This window comes from Stegostoma tigrinum, chromosome 11 (assembly GCF_030684315.1).
Source record: "Stegostoma tigrinum isolate sSteTig4 chromosome 11, sSteTig4.hap1, whole genome shotgun sequence".
Lineage (NCBI taxonomy): Eukaryota > Metazoa > Chordata > Chondrichthyes > Orectolobiformes > Stegostomatidae > Stegostoma > Stegostoma tigrinum.
In genome coordinates this window covers 8,759,920-8,777,907 of record NC_081364.1, presented here as the reverse complement: position 1 = coordinate 8,777,907, position 17,988 = coordinate 8,759,920, and the positions used below count along the sequence as shown (strand labels likewise).

Here is a 17,988-nt window from a genome sequence, read left to right as displayed (position 1 = left end):
CATTACCTGAGACAGCCCGAATAACTTCTAGTACCAATGGAATGTATCTAGAAATTTTATTTATCTTCAATAGTGTTAAATGTCCCAATTTAGACCAAAACCCATGTTACCCATTAGGGGAATCTCACTTAATGTAACCTCTTCCTTTCCAATTGTCACCACAAAAAGAAGGAAGGAGAATAAGTTTACCTGGCATTGCCTTTTGTCTGTAAACCATTGGCCCTTCCAATTCTTGGCCTAACCCAGCTTCAGAGACCAACAAGCCACCAGTTCAGACTTAAAAATTCACCTCCAGCCATCAGTCATGCTTCTGGGCTACATTGTCAAATCTGAGCCCAGGCTATAGAGGCCTTCAATTGAAAACACAGGAAACAAATTACTGGATTGTATGGAACTTGATTGAGAAGAACTCTGTTCTTTAAAGAAAGAGTTTAAGCAAAATTAAGAGCTAATGTTGTGACGTTTGAAATTTCAGTTGCTGAGGAAAAGTTTTCTGTAAAGTCGTTTGAATGATTGGTCCATCATTAGAATGTGACAGCTGAGTGCTGACATGGGAAAATGCTGTTAGAAAATACTTACGTGGGCATTCTCAATGAGTTAAACATTGGCTCAAAAGTGCTATCAACAAACAAGTCACAAGGAAGTAGGATTCGCGGGCAGGAAATGACAATGTGTGCATTGGAAATTCTTGGAAATTGAATAACAGCAGATTATACCAAAGTAGTTTTGATCAAAGCATTCAGTTTTCTGCATCCCTCACATTCTAATTGAACAACATATGTGAAAATTCTATTCGCGTGAGATGATGGCCAGTGGTTAATGATTAATATTTTACTGTTTGGGCAGGTGGGGTTTCTTCCTGTGTAGATTGTCATGAATGTTTAATGTCAAATTTTTAATTTGTTCAACAGCTAGCATAACTCCTATTGAGAAAGGACTAAGTATAAGCTGTTCATTTCATACCTCACTGGCTCACAATGGCCTATCACATGTTGACTGATGCACTCAGCGCAGGCGAAAGGTTATCTGCAATATGACCTTGCATTTCCGATGGCCTCAGAGGGAGAAAGATTACAAACAGACTACAGGCAAACTCGTTGTAGGACGCATTGTTTGCTGTGAGTAATAATGGGGGACCAAACAAATGGTTCTCAGAGTAAGGTTACGCAAATTCCAGAAAGCAGATTGAAGAAGAACACTTCATCATCTGCATTACTTCCATCCCTTTACAGTGAGCTGCGTTCAGCTTTCGGAGAAGGTTGGAATGTTGCCTTAGGCTCGTTTCCACATGTGGAAACAAATGGACAGCTGAATGTCATGAAGACAGTCCTGGGTTACCTGCAGACTTCAGAAAGTTCCTCAAGTTGCCAGTCGCTCGATGAAAACTTCACACTTCTTGCTGAGGTAATGAACGGGTCGACTGTAAAACTGATTGTTCGGCTGTTAACAGCATTGGGTACCTGAGCCGTGAACTCCTGACTCCACAATTGATGCTGATCTGAACTTGGACATTAGTTAGCCTTGTACACCCAGCAACTGGGGAACTGTAGGGGGGACATTTGGATGGCTATGTGAATAGGAAAGGTTTAGAGAGAAATGGGCCAATACAGACAAATAGGACTAATTTAGTCTGGGAAACTTGGTCAGCATGGACAATTTGGACAGCAGGGTCTTGTTTCTATACTGTGCAATTCTATAACTCTACCCCTCAGAATTTTGTATACCTCAATCATGTTACCCCTCAGCCTTCTCTTTTCCAAGGAACACAATCCAAACCTCCTTAACCTCTCCTCTTGGCTACAATTCTCCAGCCCTAGCAACATTCTAGTGAATCTTCTCTGCACTCTGTCCTAAGCAGTTGTGTCCTTCCTGTAAAGTGGTGACCAGGATTGTACACAATACCCCAGTTGTGGCCTCACCAGTGTCTTGTAGTTTTATCATTATATGCCTACTTTTGTATTCTATACCTGTCAATGAAGGCAAGCATTCTATGTTCCTTCTTTACAAGCTTACCTTCAGGGACCTGTGCACTTGTACTCCAAGACTCTCACTTCATCCACCCCTCTCAGTATTTTCCCATTTATTATGTACTCCTTTTTACTGTTTGACCTTCCCAAACACCTCACACTTATCAGAGCTGAACTCCAGCAACCCATCTGCATTATTTTGGAGCTTACAGCTATACTGTACACTGTCCATGACATAGCCAATTTTTGTGTCAGTTTCCCAATTGTGCCCCCCACATTTTAAATCATTAATGTATAATACAAACAGCAGGGGTCCCAACAATGTGCTCTGCGGAACATCACTTGAAACATCTTTCCATTCACAAGGAAAGCCATTAATCATTACCCTTTGTTAGCTGTTACCATGCCATCTTTGCATCCAATTCGATACATTATCCTGTATCCCATAGGCCCTTGCTTTTTTAACTAGTCTGAATGTGAGATCTTGTCAAATGCCGTACTGAAATACATGCTACCCTCCTGATCCTCCTTGTCACTTCCTCTAAGAATTCAATCAAATTTGTAAGGCTTGACCTTCCCTTAACAAAGTCATAATGTTCCTGACAAGTCTATGCCTTTCTAAATGAGAGTTTATCTGACATCTTTATATTAACAACATCTTTACCATAATAAATCAACTCAAATCTCTGTCCTTTTTTGTAATAATAGTAGAACTAACTGGATTGTGATCTTTATCCCTGATATGGTTGCCCACTGTCACTTCACCTACTTGATTATCTTCACTTTGCAAAACTAAATCTAGAACTGCATCTCCTCTTATTGGGCTTGTCACATATTCTTAACTTTTTTCCTGGAAACATGAATTTTTCCTCCTTAACGCCCTCTATATTGTTTAAAACCTAGTTGTTGGGATTGTTACTTACTAGTCTCTTACTAGTATTCCCTGTTGTTTCTATAGGCTAATTCATAGCCGAACCAGTGTTTACAAGGGTTTACCATAACTTCCTTGCTTTTGTACTCTGCTCGACCTTTTAATGGGAGCTGGGTGGATCACTGGTATGGTCAATCCATTCCTAATTATCCTTGAGAAGACCAAAGTGAGTTGCCGCCTTGAACTGCTGCAGTCCATGAATCTTAACACATCCTGTAATGACTGGTGGACCCATTGGCTATGAGATCCTTGATTGGGATTGCTAACCTGGGCCAACCAGTGAGCCCTGGCTGTCAGAGGTAAACAGGAGTTTCAAAAGGTCTCCTTAGTCTAGGGATTAGCTTGGTACTGGCTGGTCAGAGCCCAGGTACTGTGTACATGTAAATAAAGGGCAACTTGGTGATGGGATACCAGCCTCTGTGCAATTATTTCAATCAACAATGTGTTAGGAAGGGACTTTCAGAATTTTAATTTTGCCCCCATGACAATATAGGAGCAGTGATACATTTTCAAGCCAGGATGGTGTGTGGGTTAGAGGCAAACCTGCAGCTTGTGGTGTTTCCATATATTTTTCTGTGTTTGACTTTCCAGGTGGTAGAGGTGGAAACTGCTGTTGGACATATCCTTTGAATTAAATGATTGTGTTTTAATTTTTTCTTCAAACAGGAAAGGACCCTTGTTAAAACAAAGGAAGAAGTTGATCAACTTTGTCTGCAGAAACCAAAGAAAAATGGCTTGCCTTCCATTCGCAAAAGGGAGGAATTTGCTTTTAATAACAGTAAGCTGTTTAATGCTGCAACTCTTGTGCTTAGCTCAGACTTAACCCGTGCCTCCTCACACCAACTGGAGAAAGATTCTCTGTACATAAATGGGTTTTAACAAGTTGTCGAATGGTTAAGATTCGTAAGTATCTGCCTGAAATAGACAGATTTTTCATCAACAAGAGAATAAAGGATCATGGGGATGAGGCATGAAACGAGTTGAGGATTATCAGATCAGCGATAATCTCATTGAACGGCAAAGTAGACTCAATGGGACCAGTAGCCTACTTCTGTTCCTATGGTATTAAATCATACAGTACAAATGTCTGTGTTAGCTACAATGCGTTGTGTTGCGGGAAATGTGGGAGACGAGGTCAAGGGCGTTCTCGATCACTGTGGGGGGGAAAGTTGCAGTCCTTGAAGAACTTGGACATCTGGGATGTGCGGGAGTGGAATGTCTTATCGTGGGAGCAGATGCGGCGGAGGAATTGGAAATAGGGGATGGAATTTTTGCAGGAGGGTGGGTGGGAGGAGGTGTATTCTAGGTAGCTGTGGGAGTCGGTGGGCTTGAAATGGACATCAGTTACAAGCTGGTTGCCTGAGATGGAGACTGAGAGGTCCAGGAAGGTGAGGGATGTGCTGGAGTGCAGGAAGGTGAGGGATGTGCTGGAGTGCAGGAAGGTGAGGGATGTGCTGGAGTGCAGGAAGGTGAGGGATGTGCTGGAGTGCAGGAAGGTGAGGGATGTGCTGGAGTGCAGGAAGGTGAGGGATGTGCTGGAGTGCAGGAAGGTGAGGGATGTGCTGGAGTGCAGGAAGGTGAGGGATGTGCTGGAGTGCAGGAAGGTGAGGGATGTGCTGGAGTGCAGGAAGGTGAGGGATGTGCTGGAGTGCAGGAAGGTGAGGGATGTGCTGGAGTGCAGGAAGGTGAGGGATGTGCTGGAGTGCAGGAAGGTGAGGGATGTGCTGGAGTGCAGGAAGGTGAGGGATGTGCTGGAGCACATCCCTCACCTTCCTGGACCTCTCAGTCTCCATCTCAGGCAACCAGCTTGTAACTGATGTCCATTTCAAGCCTACCGACTCCCACAGTTACCTAGAATACACCTCCTCCCACCCACCCTCCTGCAAAAATTCCATCCCCTATTCCCAATTCCTCCGCCTCCGCCGCATCTGCTCCCACGATAAGACATTCCACTCCCGCACATCCCAGATGTCCAAGTTCTTCAAGGACCGCAACTTTCCCCCTACAGTGATCGAGAACGCCCTTGACCGCGTTTCCCGCAACACATCCCTCACATCCCGCCCCCGCCACAACCGCCCAAAGAGGATCCCCCTCGTTCTCACACACCACCCCACCAACCTCCGGATACAACGCATCATCCTCCGACACTTCCGCCATCTACAATCCTACCCCACCACCCAAGACATTTTTCCATCCCCACCCCTGTCTGCTTTCCGGAGAGACCACTCTCTCCGTGACTCCCTTGTTCACTCCACACTGCCCTCACACCACCTCCCTCACCCCTATCCCAGGCCCCAAGATGACATTCCACATTAAGCAGAGGTTCACCTGCTTATCTGCCAATGTGGTATACCGCATCCACTGTACCCGGTGTGGCTTCCTCTACGTTGGGAAAACCAAACGAAGGCTTGGAGACCGCTTTGCAGAACACCTCCGCTCAGTTCGCAACAAACAACTGCACCTCCCAGTCGCAAACCATTTCCACTCCCCCTCCCATTCTCTAGATGACATGTCCATCATGGGCCTCCTGCAGTGCCACAATGACGCCACCCAAAGGTTGCAGGAACAGCAACTCATATTCCGCCTGGGAACCCTGCAGCCTAATGGTATCAATGTGGACTTCACCAGTTTCAAAATCTCCCCTTCCCCAACGGCATCCCTAAACCAGCCCAGTTCGTCCACTCCCCCCACTGCACCACACATCCAGCCCAGCTCTTCCCCTCCACCCACTGCATCCCAAAACCAGTCCAACCTGTCTCTGCCTCCCTAACCGGTTCTTCCTCTCACCCATCCCTTCCTCCCACCCCAAGCCGCACCTCCATCTACCTACTAACCTCATCCCACCTCCTTGACCTGTCCGTCTTCCCTGGACTGACCTATCCCCTCCCTACCTATACTCTCTCCACCTATCTTCTTTTCTCTCCATCTTCGGTCCACCTCCCCCTCTCTCCCTATTTATTCCAGAACCCTCATCCCATCCCCCTCTCTGATGAAGGGTCTAGGCCCGAAACGTCAGCTTTTGTGCTCCTGAGATGCTGCTGGGCCTGCTGTGTTCATCCAGCCTCACATTTTATTATCCCCTCAGAATCTCATACATTTCAATAATATCCCTTGTCATTCTTCTATACTGCAGTGGACACAGGCACAACCTGCTCAATCTCTCCTCATAAGACAAAACCCTTCACCCGGTAAGCAGCCAAAGGAAACGTTTCTGAACCCTTCTAACACAGGTTGTCCTTTCTTAAGTGAGAAGACTACAACACAACACATTGCCCTAGGGATGGTCTCATGAAACCTCTCTGCAGCTGTATCAAGTCATACGCACTTTATTACTCTACCCTTCTTACAATAAAAACCTTTGCTACCATTCTAATACAAGTCCTCAGCACCCATTACATTGACAACCTTCCCAAAGAGTGTAATCTTTTATTCTTTCACAGGATGAGGGTGCCATTGGCTAGTCTAGCATTTATTAACCTTCTCTAATTTTCCCTGTGGGTAGTGAAGAGTCAACCACATTGTTGTGGGTCTGGAGTCACATGTAGACCAGGTGAGGACAACAGTTTCCTACCCTAAAAGACATTAGTGAACCAGATGGGTTTTTTCTGACAATCAACAAAGTATTCGTGGCCATCATGATACTCTTAGTTCTATCGTCTACTGTGGTGGGATTCAGACCCAGGTCCCGAGAACGTTACCTGGGTGTCTGGATTAACAGCCTAGCAATAATACCCCACTGGGCCTACATCTTGAAATTGGACACAGTATTGAGTATTACCAGAAAAATCATTGAAAAATTCAAAGGAGATACCTACCTTAAGTGAAATCCTCTAAGATGCCTCAGGCTGAAAACAGCAATAAGAAAGGTCAACTTGCAGCTTTTCCTCATTGCAATTTCTTGGCAGTGTAGATGCTGGCAGGCCATTTCCCCTAGTCTCAAACTTGGCTCGTAGTGTCACAATAAGAGGGTGGCTATTTCAGGCTGAGCTGAGTAGAAATTTCTCCTCTGAGAGGATTGTGCATTTTTGGAATTGTCTACGTCAAATGACTATAATAACCAGAGAACTACAAGATATAGGAGCACAATTAGGCCATTCAGTCCATTAAGTCTGTACTACCATTTGATCATGGCTGATATGTTTCTCAATGCCACTCTCCTGCCTTCTCCCTGTAACCTTTCAGCCCCTTACTAATCAAGAATCTATCTCTGTCTTAAATACACTCAATGACTTAGCTTCCACAGTCATTTGCAGCCACGAGTTCCACAGATTAACTACCCACTGCCTGAAGAAATTCCTCTGCATCTCAGCTCTAAAGGCTCATCCCTTTACTCTGATGTTGTGCCTTCAGGTCCTAGTCTTTCCTACTAATGGAAACATCTTCTCCATATCCACTCTATCAGGCCTCTCAGTATTCTATAAGTTTCAGAGATTCACCCCTCATCCTTCTAAACTCCATTGAGTACTGACCCAGAGTCCTCAACCGCTCTTCATATGATGAGCTCTTTATCCTCAGGATCATTCTTGCAAACATCTTTTGGACCCTCTCTAATGCTGTCACATCGTTCCTTAGATACAGGGCCCAAACCTGCTCCCAATAGTAAAAGTATGGTCTGACCAGACCCTTATACACCCACAGCAATACACTTCTGCTGTTGTATTCTAGCTGTTTTGAAATGAATGTTAACATTGCATTTGCCTTCCTAACTGCCAACTGAACCTATGTATTAACATTAAGAGAATCCTGAGCTCGGACTCCCAAGTCTCTTGATGCCTCAGATTTCCAAAGCCTTTCCACATTTAGAAAGTAGTCTACACCTCTATTCATCCTACTAAAATGCATAATCTCATAATTTCCCATATTGTAAGCCATTTCTGTGCCCACGCTCCCAGCCTGCTGAAGTCCTTCTGCAGTCTCCCCATTTCCTCAACACTACCTGTCCCTCCACCTACTTTTGTAACTTATGCAAATTTAGCACCAATCTTCTAATTTTCTTTGAGAGATAGTTAACACATAAGGTTGTGGTCCCAACATGGGCCCCTGTGGTACTCCACTCGTCACTTGCTGTCATCCTGAAAAAAGACTCCTATATCCTCACTCTCTGCCTTCTGCCAGTCATCCAATCCTCTATCCATGCCAGTACTGTTACTCCATCTCTGAATATATCAAAGACTGAAATCATTAGGCATATGGGCACTGGGAAAATCCAGGGATATGGGGATTGAGCAGGAAAATGGTGTTGGGGCCAAAGGTCAGTCATGATTGTACTCAATGATACAGTGGGCTTGTTGGTCCAACTGGCCTTTTGGTGCTCTAATTTCTCATGTTCATATACTGACTAGTATTGGAGATTGAGAAACAGACTGAGTTTCCTTTACCTTCTGACAGAAAAGGCACCTCAGAAGAAATTACCTTCCTCAGACCACTCAAAACCACAGAAACCACCACCACCACGTACAGCACCATGTGTGAAGAAGAGCAAACATAACATGAGCAACAATATCGCACCCTGGGTTGGCATCTCCCCTCTGGATACTACTTTTGGTGCCATTCCACAGTCATTGGAACCGCTCCCATGCCATACCAGCGCTCAGCACCATCTTCCATGCAGCACCATCAGGCATTGGTGTGGCAGTGCCAAGAGTTTTACGGAGGACAACTTTGGTGGAAATCAAGATGGGCTCAAAGGGATAGGCAGCAAAGCAGTGCAGCGATTGCTCCGAACTGCACCTGAGGGGACATCAAAGGCCGAGGCATTGGTGACTCAGAGAAGTGGCAAGGATGGCTGGTCCCAGAGGAGGCTGAGAAGTAAACAGCGAGGAGGCACAAAGCTGCCTCCAGTCCAATGCATCTCCAGCCTCAGCTTCACCAGAAACTTTACATTCTCTTTCTTTGAGCTGCCTCACTACCAACTACAGCAGTATAGAGCACGGAGAACCCTCATGTCAAAGACTATTCATGAATGAACCCCTGGGGACTGCCAAAACAAACACTTAATAAAACTTTTCCCTGGACTGAAGAGGTTGAGCCAATCTTTTGGGTCACTGGAGTGTGTTTATTCTCCAAATTCTGGGGCGGACAATTCCCAAATTTCTGCTGCACTTTCAGCGATGCCACTGAGTGTAAATTTGAATCATTGTCAGAACCTAATCCTAACTTGGTTGTGCATCAAGTATTACTCTGAGTACAAATTTAGGACTTTCACTGAGCCAGGCATTTCAGCAATTGTTATAATGCAAATAAAATGTAAAATAAAACAAAGCATAATAGGAAATGGTTTCATTGCAAAATATAGAATATGTTCATCAACAATTCTTAACAAAATGATTCATTAGCACTGTTGTCAGAGCAGGTTTATGAAGGGAATACATTTTTAGGAGACTGCAGAGTTAAAGGCACATGGCAATTTATTCATGCAACACCAGTACAATGCAGGGAGAGGCCAAAGACTACCCTGAATCTGCCTTGATGTCAAGGTCCATTTACCCCTTAATCTTCAGCTCAGAGAGAAAGAAAAGTCAATGATGCTCTAATTTTAAATACAAATACATTATCGTTTATACATTTTTCTTGTAAAATTAACATGGTGACACATACTCCCTCCCCCTGTATACTATTGGTTAATTAGTGCTGGGTGTTCAACAATGATTGAGTTTTCAGTACATCGCTCTATTAGGAATGGCTTGTTGCTGTGATCTGAATGGGCACCTTTTAGAATGTGGGAAATCGAACTCTCTATGGTCATCTGTGACCATTTATCTCTGAACTATAATGTCTGTTATGTGCAATTTTGTACAACACTTTGAGATTTCCCACCATTCCAACACTCTTAGTTGGTGTCCTTGATAAGAGATAAGGAGGCCCATCTTTATTACTCATAATTAGGTTTTAAACCTTTCAATCTAATATTTTGCTTCATCAACAGTTTGTTCCAACTTAATAGGCTATGAATCAAAAGGGTCACAGGTTTAAGTTATACAAGAAAGAAAAAACTTGCATGTATAGGGAGATTTCACAAAATCAGAATGTTTCAAAGCACTGTACGTGTAGTTTTGAAGTGTAGCCACAGTTGTAAGAAATGTCACAGCCAATTTTCATATAGCAACTCCCCCAAACAGTAATGTGATAATAGCCAGCTAATGTGTTTTGTGCTGTTGTTTATGGGATGAATATTGCCCAGGACATCAGGGAGATATCCTCTGCTCTTCCAAATAGTGATCCTACATGTGGAATTTAAAGATTTCATTTTGAAGCCTTTGAAATGTAGATGCTGAGTTGTACGTTGAAAACATCCACACGAAAAATGACTGACCTATCCCCTCCCTACCTCCCCACCTATACTCTCCTTTCCACCTATCTTCTTTTCTCTCCAACTTCGGTCTCCCTCCCCCTCTCTCCCTATTTATTCCAGAACCCTCACCCCATCCCCCTTTCTGATGAAGGGTCTAGGCCCGAAACGTCAGCTTTTGTGCTCCTGAGATGCTGCTGGGCCTGCTGTGTTCATCCAGCCTCACATTTCATTATCTTGGATTCTCCAGCATCGGCAGTTCCCATTATCACTGATACTGCCTCTTTGTAGGTTACGTGGAACAGTCCCTCTTCCGCACCTACGCAGGCCCCAAACCCCACCTCTTCCTCCGTTACATTGATGACTGTATCGGCGCTGCCTCTTGCTCCCCAAAGGAGCTCGAACAGTTCATCCACTTCACCAACACCTTCCACCCCAACCTTCAGTTCACCTGGGCCATCTCCAGCACATCCCTCACCTTCCTGGATCTCTCAGTCTCCATCTCAGGCAACCAGCTGGTAACTGATGTCCATTTCAAGCCCACCAACTCCCACAGCTACCTAGAATACACCTCCTCCCACACACCCTCCTGCAAAAATTCCATCCCCTATTCCCAATTCCTCCGCCGCATCTGTTCCCACTATGAGGCATTCCACTCCCGCACATCCCAGATGTCCAAATTCTTCAAGGACCTCAAATTTCCCCCCACAGTGGTCGAGAACGCCCTTGACCGCGTCTACCGCAACACATCCCTCACACCCTGCCCCCGCCAGAACCACCCAAAGAGGATCCCCCTCGTTCTCACACACCACCCCACCAACCTCTGGATACAACGCATCATCCTCCGACACTTCCGCCATCTACAATCCGACCCCACCACCCAAGACATTTTTCCATCCCCACCCCTGTCTGCTTTCCGGAGAGACCACTCTCTCCGTGACTCCCTTGTTCACTCCACACTGCCCTCCAACCCCACCACACCCGGCACCTTCCCCTGCAACCGCAGGAAATGCTACACTTGCCCCCACACCTCCTCCCTCACCCCTATCCCAGGCCCCAAGATGACTTTCCACATTAAGCAGAGGTTCACCTGCACACCTGCCAATGTGGTATACTGCATCCACTGTACCCGGTGTGGCTGCCTCTACATTGGGGAAACCAAGCGGAGGATTAGGGACCGCTTTGCAGAACACCTCCGCTCGGTTCGCAACAAACAACTGCACCTCCCAGTCGCAAACCATTTCCACTCCCCCTCCTGTTCTTTAGATGACATGTCCATCGTGGGCCTCCTGCAGTGCCACAATGATGCCACCCGAAGGTTGCAGGAACAGCAACTCATATTCCGCTTGGAAACCCTGCAGCCCAATGGTATCAATGTGGACTTCACCAGCTTCAAAATCGCCCCTTCCCCAACCGCATCCCAAAACCAGCCCAGTTCGTCCCCTCCCCCCACTGCACCACACAACCAGCCCAGCTCTTCCCCTCCACCCACTGCATCCCAAAACCAGTCCAACCTGTCTCTGCCTCCCTAACCTGTTCTTCCTCTCACCCATCCCTTCCTCCCACCCCAAGCTGCACCTCCATCTCCTACCTACTAACCTCATCCCACCTCCTTGACCTGTCCGTCTTCCCTGCACTGACCTATCCCCTCCCTACCTCCCCACCTATACTCTCCTCTCCACCTATCTTCTTTTCTCTCCATCTTCGGTCCGCCTCTCCCTATTTATTCCAGAACCCTCACCCCATCCCCCTCTCTGATGAAGGGTCTAGGCCCGAAACGTCAGCTTTTGTGCTCCTGAGATGCTGCTGGGCCTGCTGTGTTCATCCAGCCTCACATTTCATTATCTTGGATTCTCCAGCATCTGCAGTTCCCATTATACTCACACGAAAAATGGAATGATTTTAAAATTGACATCCAGGAAAGGAAATGCCAGACTCTTCAAGGTTTTATCCTAATACTTCTGGCCTGGGACTAACACCAATTCTTCACTCTAAGGTAACCTAGTTCACTGGTTAATAATTTGCCAGTTGATATTTAAGGTGCTCAAATGGTAGGGAGTATTCATGCATGTTCCACCTCCTTGGGAACACAGTCGGCATGGACGAGTTGGACCAACACATGTGTCAGCATACTGTATGAATGTATGACTCTAAGGCACTATAAAATACAGCCTTTGGTGTCTTTGGCTTATGGTATTCACAACTGAGACGGACCTAGTTGTAGAGGAGGACAGTGTGAAACAGGCTGGTAAACTAGAGGAGGTCGATGTTAGCAAGGAAGATATGCTAGGAATTTGAAGATAGATAAGTCCTCCAGGCTTGATGGGATTTATCCAAGGATTCTATGGGAAGCCAGGGAAGAGATCACAGGGTATTTGGCAATGATCTTTTTGTCCTCACTGTTCATGGGTATAGTGCCAGAAGACTGGAGAGAGGCAAATGTCATTTCCTTGTTTAAAAAAAGGAATAGGGATAACTCCGTAAATTACAGGCCAGTTAGTCTTACATCAGCGTTGGGCAAATTATTGGAAAGGGCTCTGAGAGATAGGATTTATGATCACGTGGAAAGGCACAGTTTGATTTGTGATAGTCAGCATGGATTTGTGAGGGGTAGATCATGACTCACAAACCTAATTGAATTCTTTGAAGAGGTGACCGAACACATGGATGAAGGTAGAGCAATGGATGTGGTATACATGGATTTAAGTAAGGTGTTTGATAAGGTAGGCTCATGTAGAAGGTAAGGAGGCATGGGATGGCAGATTGGATTCAGAATTGGCTGACCCTTAGAAGTATAAAGGGTCGTAGTGGACAGAAAATATTCAACATGGTACTCAGTTACGAGTGGTGTACCACACGGATCTGTCCTGGGTCCTCTTTGTGACTTTTATAAATGATTTCGATGAAGGAGTGGAAGACTAGATTAGCAAGTTCATGAACGATACAAAGATGGGTCACATTGTGGACAGTGTGGAGGGCTGTTCTAGGTTACAAAGGGACATTTATAGGATGCAGAGCTGGGCTGATAAGTGGCAGATGGAGTTTTACCCTGAGAAGTGTGAGGTGATTCATTTTGGAAGGACAAACTTGGAAGCAGAATACAAGGTTAACGGAAAGATTTTTGGCAGTGTGGAGGAGCAGAGGGATCTTGGGGTTCATGTTCACAGTTCCCTGAGAGCTGCCACCCAGGTGGATAGAGTTGTTAAGAAGGTGTATGGTGTGTTAGCTTTCATTAATAGAGGGATCGAGCTTAAGAGCCATGAAGTTATGCTCCAGCTATACAAAAGCCTGGTTCGGCCACATCTGGAGTATTGTGTCCAGTTCTGGTAGCTTCAATACAGGAAAGGTGTGGAAGCATTGGAAAAGGTGCAGAGGAGGTTTGCCAGGATGTTGCCTGGAATGGAGGGAAGGTCTTATGAGGAAAGGTTGAGAGACTAGGGCTTTTCTCTTTAGAACAACAAAGGATGAGAGGTGACTTGATCAAGGTGTACAAAATGATCAGAGGTATAGATAGAGTGGACAGCCAGAGACTTTTCCTAGGGTGGAGGTAGCAATTACGAGGGGGGGGCGTAGTTCTAATGTGAGTGGAGGCAGATATCGGGGAGATGTCAGGTAGGTTTTTTACTCAGAGAGTGGTGGGACATGGAATGCATTGCTGGAGAGGGTAGTGGAGTCGGCCTCATTAGGGGCATTTAAGCAGCTGTTAGATAGGCATATGGATGATAATATAAGGTAGGGGTGAAGGTTAGATAGACCTTAGGATTAGGGAAAAAGTTTGGTGCAACATCGTGGGCCGAAGGGCCTGTACTGTGCTGTACTGTTCTATGGTGTCGCTAGTGGTGACAAGCATTTGTCTAACAGTCTTTTGAAATATGTATGAATCTCCTAGTCAGTGGTTAGAGCTACATATGCTCGTGGCGACTGGTGTTGCATTTCTTGTCTTAATGGGAGTTTTCTGGACACCAATGTTCACAACAGCTGGAGGTATTGATTCTTCTGACCTATGCTATCAATGTGAGCCTCTCCATTAGCTGATACCCACACAACAAAATGCAGCACCCACAACTCCATTCAAAGGCAGGTGACACAAAAGCACTCACCTGACAGGCAATCAACTGGCAAGTGTATTAACACGATCCTGAGATCATTCATATGGTTTCCTATAGCTGTTCCATTTGGGAAAACATTGTGCATTTCAAGACTTGCTGCTGGGGGAAAAAAAATGGAAGCCAGAGAGTAAAGCAAAAGGTGAGTACAGCCACACCAATGCCCTACCCACCCATTCCTGTACCACCACCAGCCCCAAGTGTAATAAAGCCTGTGGTAGTCACACTGGTCTGTACAGCCACCTACCGACTCACCCTGGGAGTGGAAGAGTGTGATGCTTGTCTGTGCAGGACCGCTGATGATGATCAAACTTTGAGATACTATCTTTAATGCTTACGTTACTGTTGGATTAGATTGTCTGCATGTTGACGGATAAAGCGGAGGCTAATTCTGATGTTTAAAATTCATTTATTTTTATTTCAGAAATACAGTTGGGGGCACAAACAATGGAATGTGTTCAGATTAAGAGCAGGACGTAGAAGGCAGAAATATGTTTCAATGGTGAAGTGGCATTGTGGCCTGTACCAGAATTCATTTCATAATGAGGTGAAAGCTCTTTTTCAGAAGTAATTTGACAACTCTGACTGTAATTGATTTTGCAACTAGCACCTGCATCTGCTTCTGGTGAGACATGCTCTTGGGTCAGATGACGATATGCAGAGCTGGTAGCTACTGTCTGCTGGTATATGGAGTAGTACCATGTTGAACGCCAAACTTCAATATTTTAAATCTCATTCACATCTGACGATTTGAAGGAGGTAAAACAGTGATGTTCCACTGGCCTGTCAAGCTGCTCTGCTCACTGTTGGCAGGTCTCAGGCAGTGTTACTCTTCACTGAGCTGACGGTGGAATGTGAAGACCATCCAGTTTTCTGCTTCCATATCCTGGGTGAGGTATAGAACATACGAGAAGCTGGATTCTCAGAGCTGGCTTGGGGGTGTGACGTGCAGCGTGCCCAATGCTGTGTGAAATACTTCTCTCAACGCTTTCATCAGCTGTAGGCGAGCAAACATCTGGTTGAACAAGTGTTCCAATGGTTCCTGTGGAGTGAGATACCACCTTGAACACTGAGTATAAGGGGGGAATGGTCTCAGCCATTTCAGTAAAGCCAAAGAAATGAATTTTTTGGATCACCCCTCCCCTGCCATACCATCTCTGGGCAACAAGCAGCGGTTTAATTTCTCCAGGCTTTTTTAAAATCTGGGATGTAGAGTCACTGGGTGGGTGTCAAAGCTGCTTTAAAACCTCTTGCTTGAAAGAATGGCAGAGTTGAGCCATCTGCGTTGTTAAGGAATAGGGAAGGAAGATGTAATCTGACTCTTCCACTCCCCCTTATCTCTTCCCCCTGTTGGTCTAACCATAGGATGCACTGGCCATCACTTCCTTTTAAGGGCACAGCTGAGACTGGTCTTTCCATATGAAGAGCTATTTGGACCAGCACTTGCCTCTTTTTGGTTACAATATGCCAGGCTATCCAAGATAATGGTTTCTAAACTACTGCCCATGTTTGAAAATACTAAGACAGTGTAACACAAAACATTTGGTGACTTCATAAACTCACGGCAGATTAAACTGGCCCTGCAGTACTGGAGGAGGTGAAATTTTCTCCAATTAACTACTGGGAAGACCAATTATCTTCAACCCCTGGGTTGCTGCTACAGCAACCCATATCCAGACCCTTTTGTCGCTCTAGACTTGGACTATTGCAATGAACTCTTGTCTGTCATTCATCTTCTGGCCACCTATCTTCCACTTTGCCATTCACTTGAAGTCATGCAAAACCCCACTGCCTATGTATTCCATTCTCCTATCACCCCTGTGCTCACTACCCTACACTGGCTTCCCATGAAGCAATAGTTCAATTTCAAAAACTCTTGTTCTTGCTTTCAAGCCCCTCACCTCACCTCTAGTTCTGCAGCATCCTTTGGTAACAACACACTCTGAGATAGCTGCATTCCTATCATGCTCATACAGATTTTTTTCATCACTCTGGAACCATGGTGAATACGGGCCTTGGACTTAGCACTCCTGCTAAAGTTTAGAATCCGGGGTTGGGCTTAGCTATTACCTTTCACTTTCTCTTCCTCCTAACTTTGAACCCACTTTGTGTTTGCTTAGTTCATTAGCTTCAAGGGTAGTTTTTAAATTTCATTAGGATTGGTAATCTAACGACACAACTACTTGTTATAAGTGTCATTGTTGTGACGGATGGTGAACTGATCAACTTCAGTGTCAAATGTGTTCATCTTTATACTCCAGGAAATCCTATCCCTATCCTCCAATGACGGCCGTAAACAGATTCGACTTGAATTTGATCTGTCGGTGGGATCTTTCTCCAAATGCACTTTTAATCAAACTGAAATCATGATATTATGAATAACAAAGGTGCTAATTTATCAGACTCAAACTTGTGGTTCGCTATATGTGGCTAACCAACACTCCCCACCTGAATTTTAAAAAATGGATTTCTTCAAAATTCTCTTCTAGTTCCTCCACCTTGGGCTAGGAGTAGCATTGAGTAAAAATGTGAAATTGGCCCTGATTCACGCTCAACATAGCTGCTGCGATGTTCTGATCAAGGCTGACTCAAAAGGAAAGGCAATGTATCTTTAGTGGTAGTGTTGCCTTACAGTTCATTGTGAGGAGTTTGAGTTGCTGTGGCAATGTACTTTACATGCAATGTTGTTGCCTGAAGCTGTGGGTAGTGATGGTAAAGATTCCAAAGGTTTTTTTTCCATCATATGGATGACCAGGCATCTCTTGCTCTTACTGCCACTGGTGTGTGTTGGAAGATTTGCAGATTGATGCTCTGCCTGTTTGGATGTGTTGTGCATGCACCTTTCTCCGTCATCAAGTCCCTGAGTGGAACCCATACCCAAAGCTACTGGCTCAGAGTGGAGTGCCACAAAACGTGTGAGGTATCTTGAAAATCTAGCAACTTCAGTAGATGACAAAAAAGTTAAGGGTTTGAAAATAAAGTGAAAATTGAACAGAAAGAGCACTCAAAGCCTTAAATAAAAATATTTCTTTTCCCCGCTTCAAAATCTAAGAGATTTCAACACCCAGTCTCACTAACAGGGCCTATTTTTGTTACTTACCTCATCCATAATTGGCTACACAGTGATGGTCAGACAATAATTTACAAGATATACTTACTCCAAGTATGTGCACACGGTTGTAATAGGAGCTGAAATCTATGCTGAGGTTTACAAGAAACTTGCAGACCTAAAACATAAATTACAATGAGAAGAAGATGCTTAGTAATTGATGAAGATTGTCTGGTGCCTTTTACAATTTGAAGATATTACCACAAAATGAAACATATAAGCTTCCAATGGGCCTTGAAAGGATAGGTGTGGAAAGGTCGTTTCCTTCTGGGAAACTGCACGAGCAAGAGGCATAATCTTGGGGCGAGGAGTCGGCCATTTAAGACAGAGATGAGGAGGAATTTCGTTGCTCAGAAGATAGTGAATCTGTGGAATTTTTTACTGCAAAGGGGCTATCAAGGCTAGGTCGTTAAGCATATTCAAGAGACTGATTTTTTTAATCAGTAAGGAAATCAAGGGTAATAAGGAAAAGGGAGGCAAGTGGAGTTAAGAATGATCAGATTGCAGTAGACGGCGGAGCAGACTCGATGGGCTGCATGATTTATTTCTGCTCCTACGTCTTAAAAAATGCTTTATAGCCATTATTT

General features: G+C 44.9%; 2 protein-coding genes across 13 annotated transcripts in view; one reads left to right on the top strand and one right to left on the bottom strand.

Moving 5' to 3' along the window:
- The window catches only part of dalrd3 (DALR anticodon binding domain containing 3), a 59,066-nt gene that overhangs the window by 2,381 nt on the left and 38,697 nt on the right, over window positions 1-17,988 (bottom strand). For 7 of the 12 annotated variants that reach the window (XM_048547973.2, XM_048547978.2, XM_048547975.2 and 4 more), the window contains exons 12-13: window positions 17,451-17,519; window positions 14,696-15,334 (exon numbers count right to left, since the gene is read on the bottom strand). In XM_048547973.2, the coding sequence (XP_048403930.1) occupies window positions 15,215-15,334; window positions 17,451-17,519 (189 nt within the window). In that variant the 3' untranslated portion in view covers window positions 14,696-15,214. Of the gene's footprint in view, window positions 1-14,286; window positions 14,395-14,694; window positions 15,335-17,450; window positions 17,520-17,988 lie in introns of those variants that run through there. The other 5 variants (XM_059649739.1, XM_048547974.2, XR_007249262.2 and 2 more) reach the window with 3 other exon arrangements.
- On the top strand, window positions 410-9,034 carry LOC125460464 (uncharacterized). Its single transcript, XM_048547982.2, has 4 exons — window positions 410-1,118; window positions 1,233-1,404; window positions 3,565-3,676; window positions 8,287-9,034. Exons 1-4 carry the CDS (start codon window positions 1,000-1,002, stop codon window positions 8,862-8,864), a joined length of 981 nt encoding a protein of 326 aa, XP_048403939.1. The 5' UTR covers window positions 410-999; the 3' UTR covers window positions 8,865-9,034.

Bases quoted from the DNA above. Each gene is read 5' to 3' on its own strand.
- LOC125460464 (XM_048547982.2), top strand. From the start codon at position 1,000: ATGCACTCAGCGCAGGCGAAAGGTTATCTGCAATATGACCTTGCATTT. The intron at 1,119-1,232 runs GTGAGTAATAAT...ATCCCTTTACAG, and splicing joins TGTAGGACGCATTGTTTGCT to TGAGCTGCGTTCAGCTTTCG. The intron at 3,677-8,286 runs GTAAGCTGTTTA...ACCTTCTGACAG, and splicing joins GGAATTTGCTTTTAATAACA to AAAAGGCACCTCAGAAGAAA.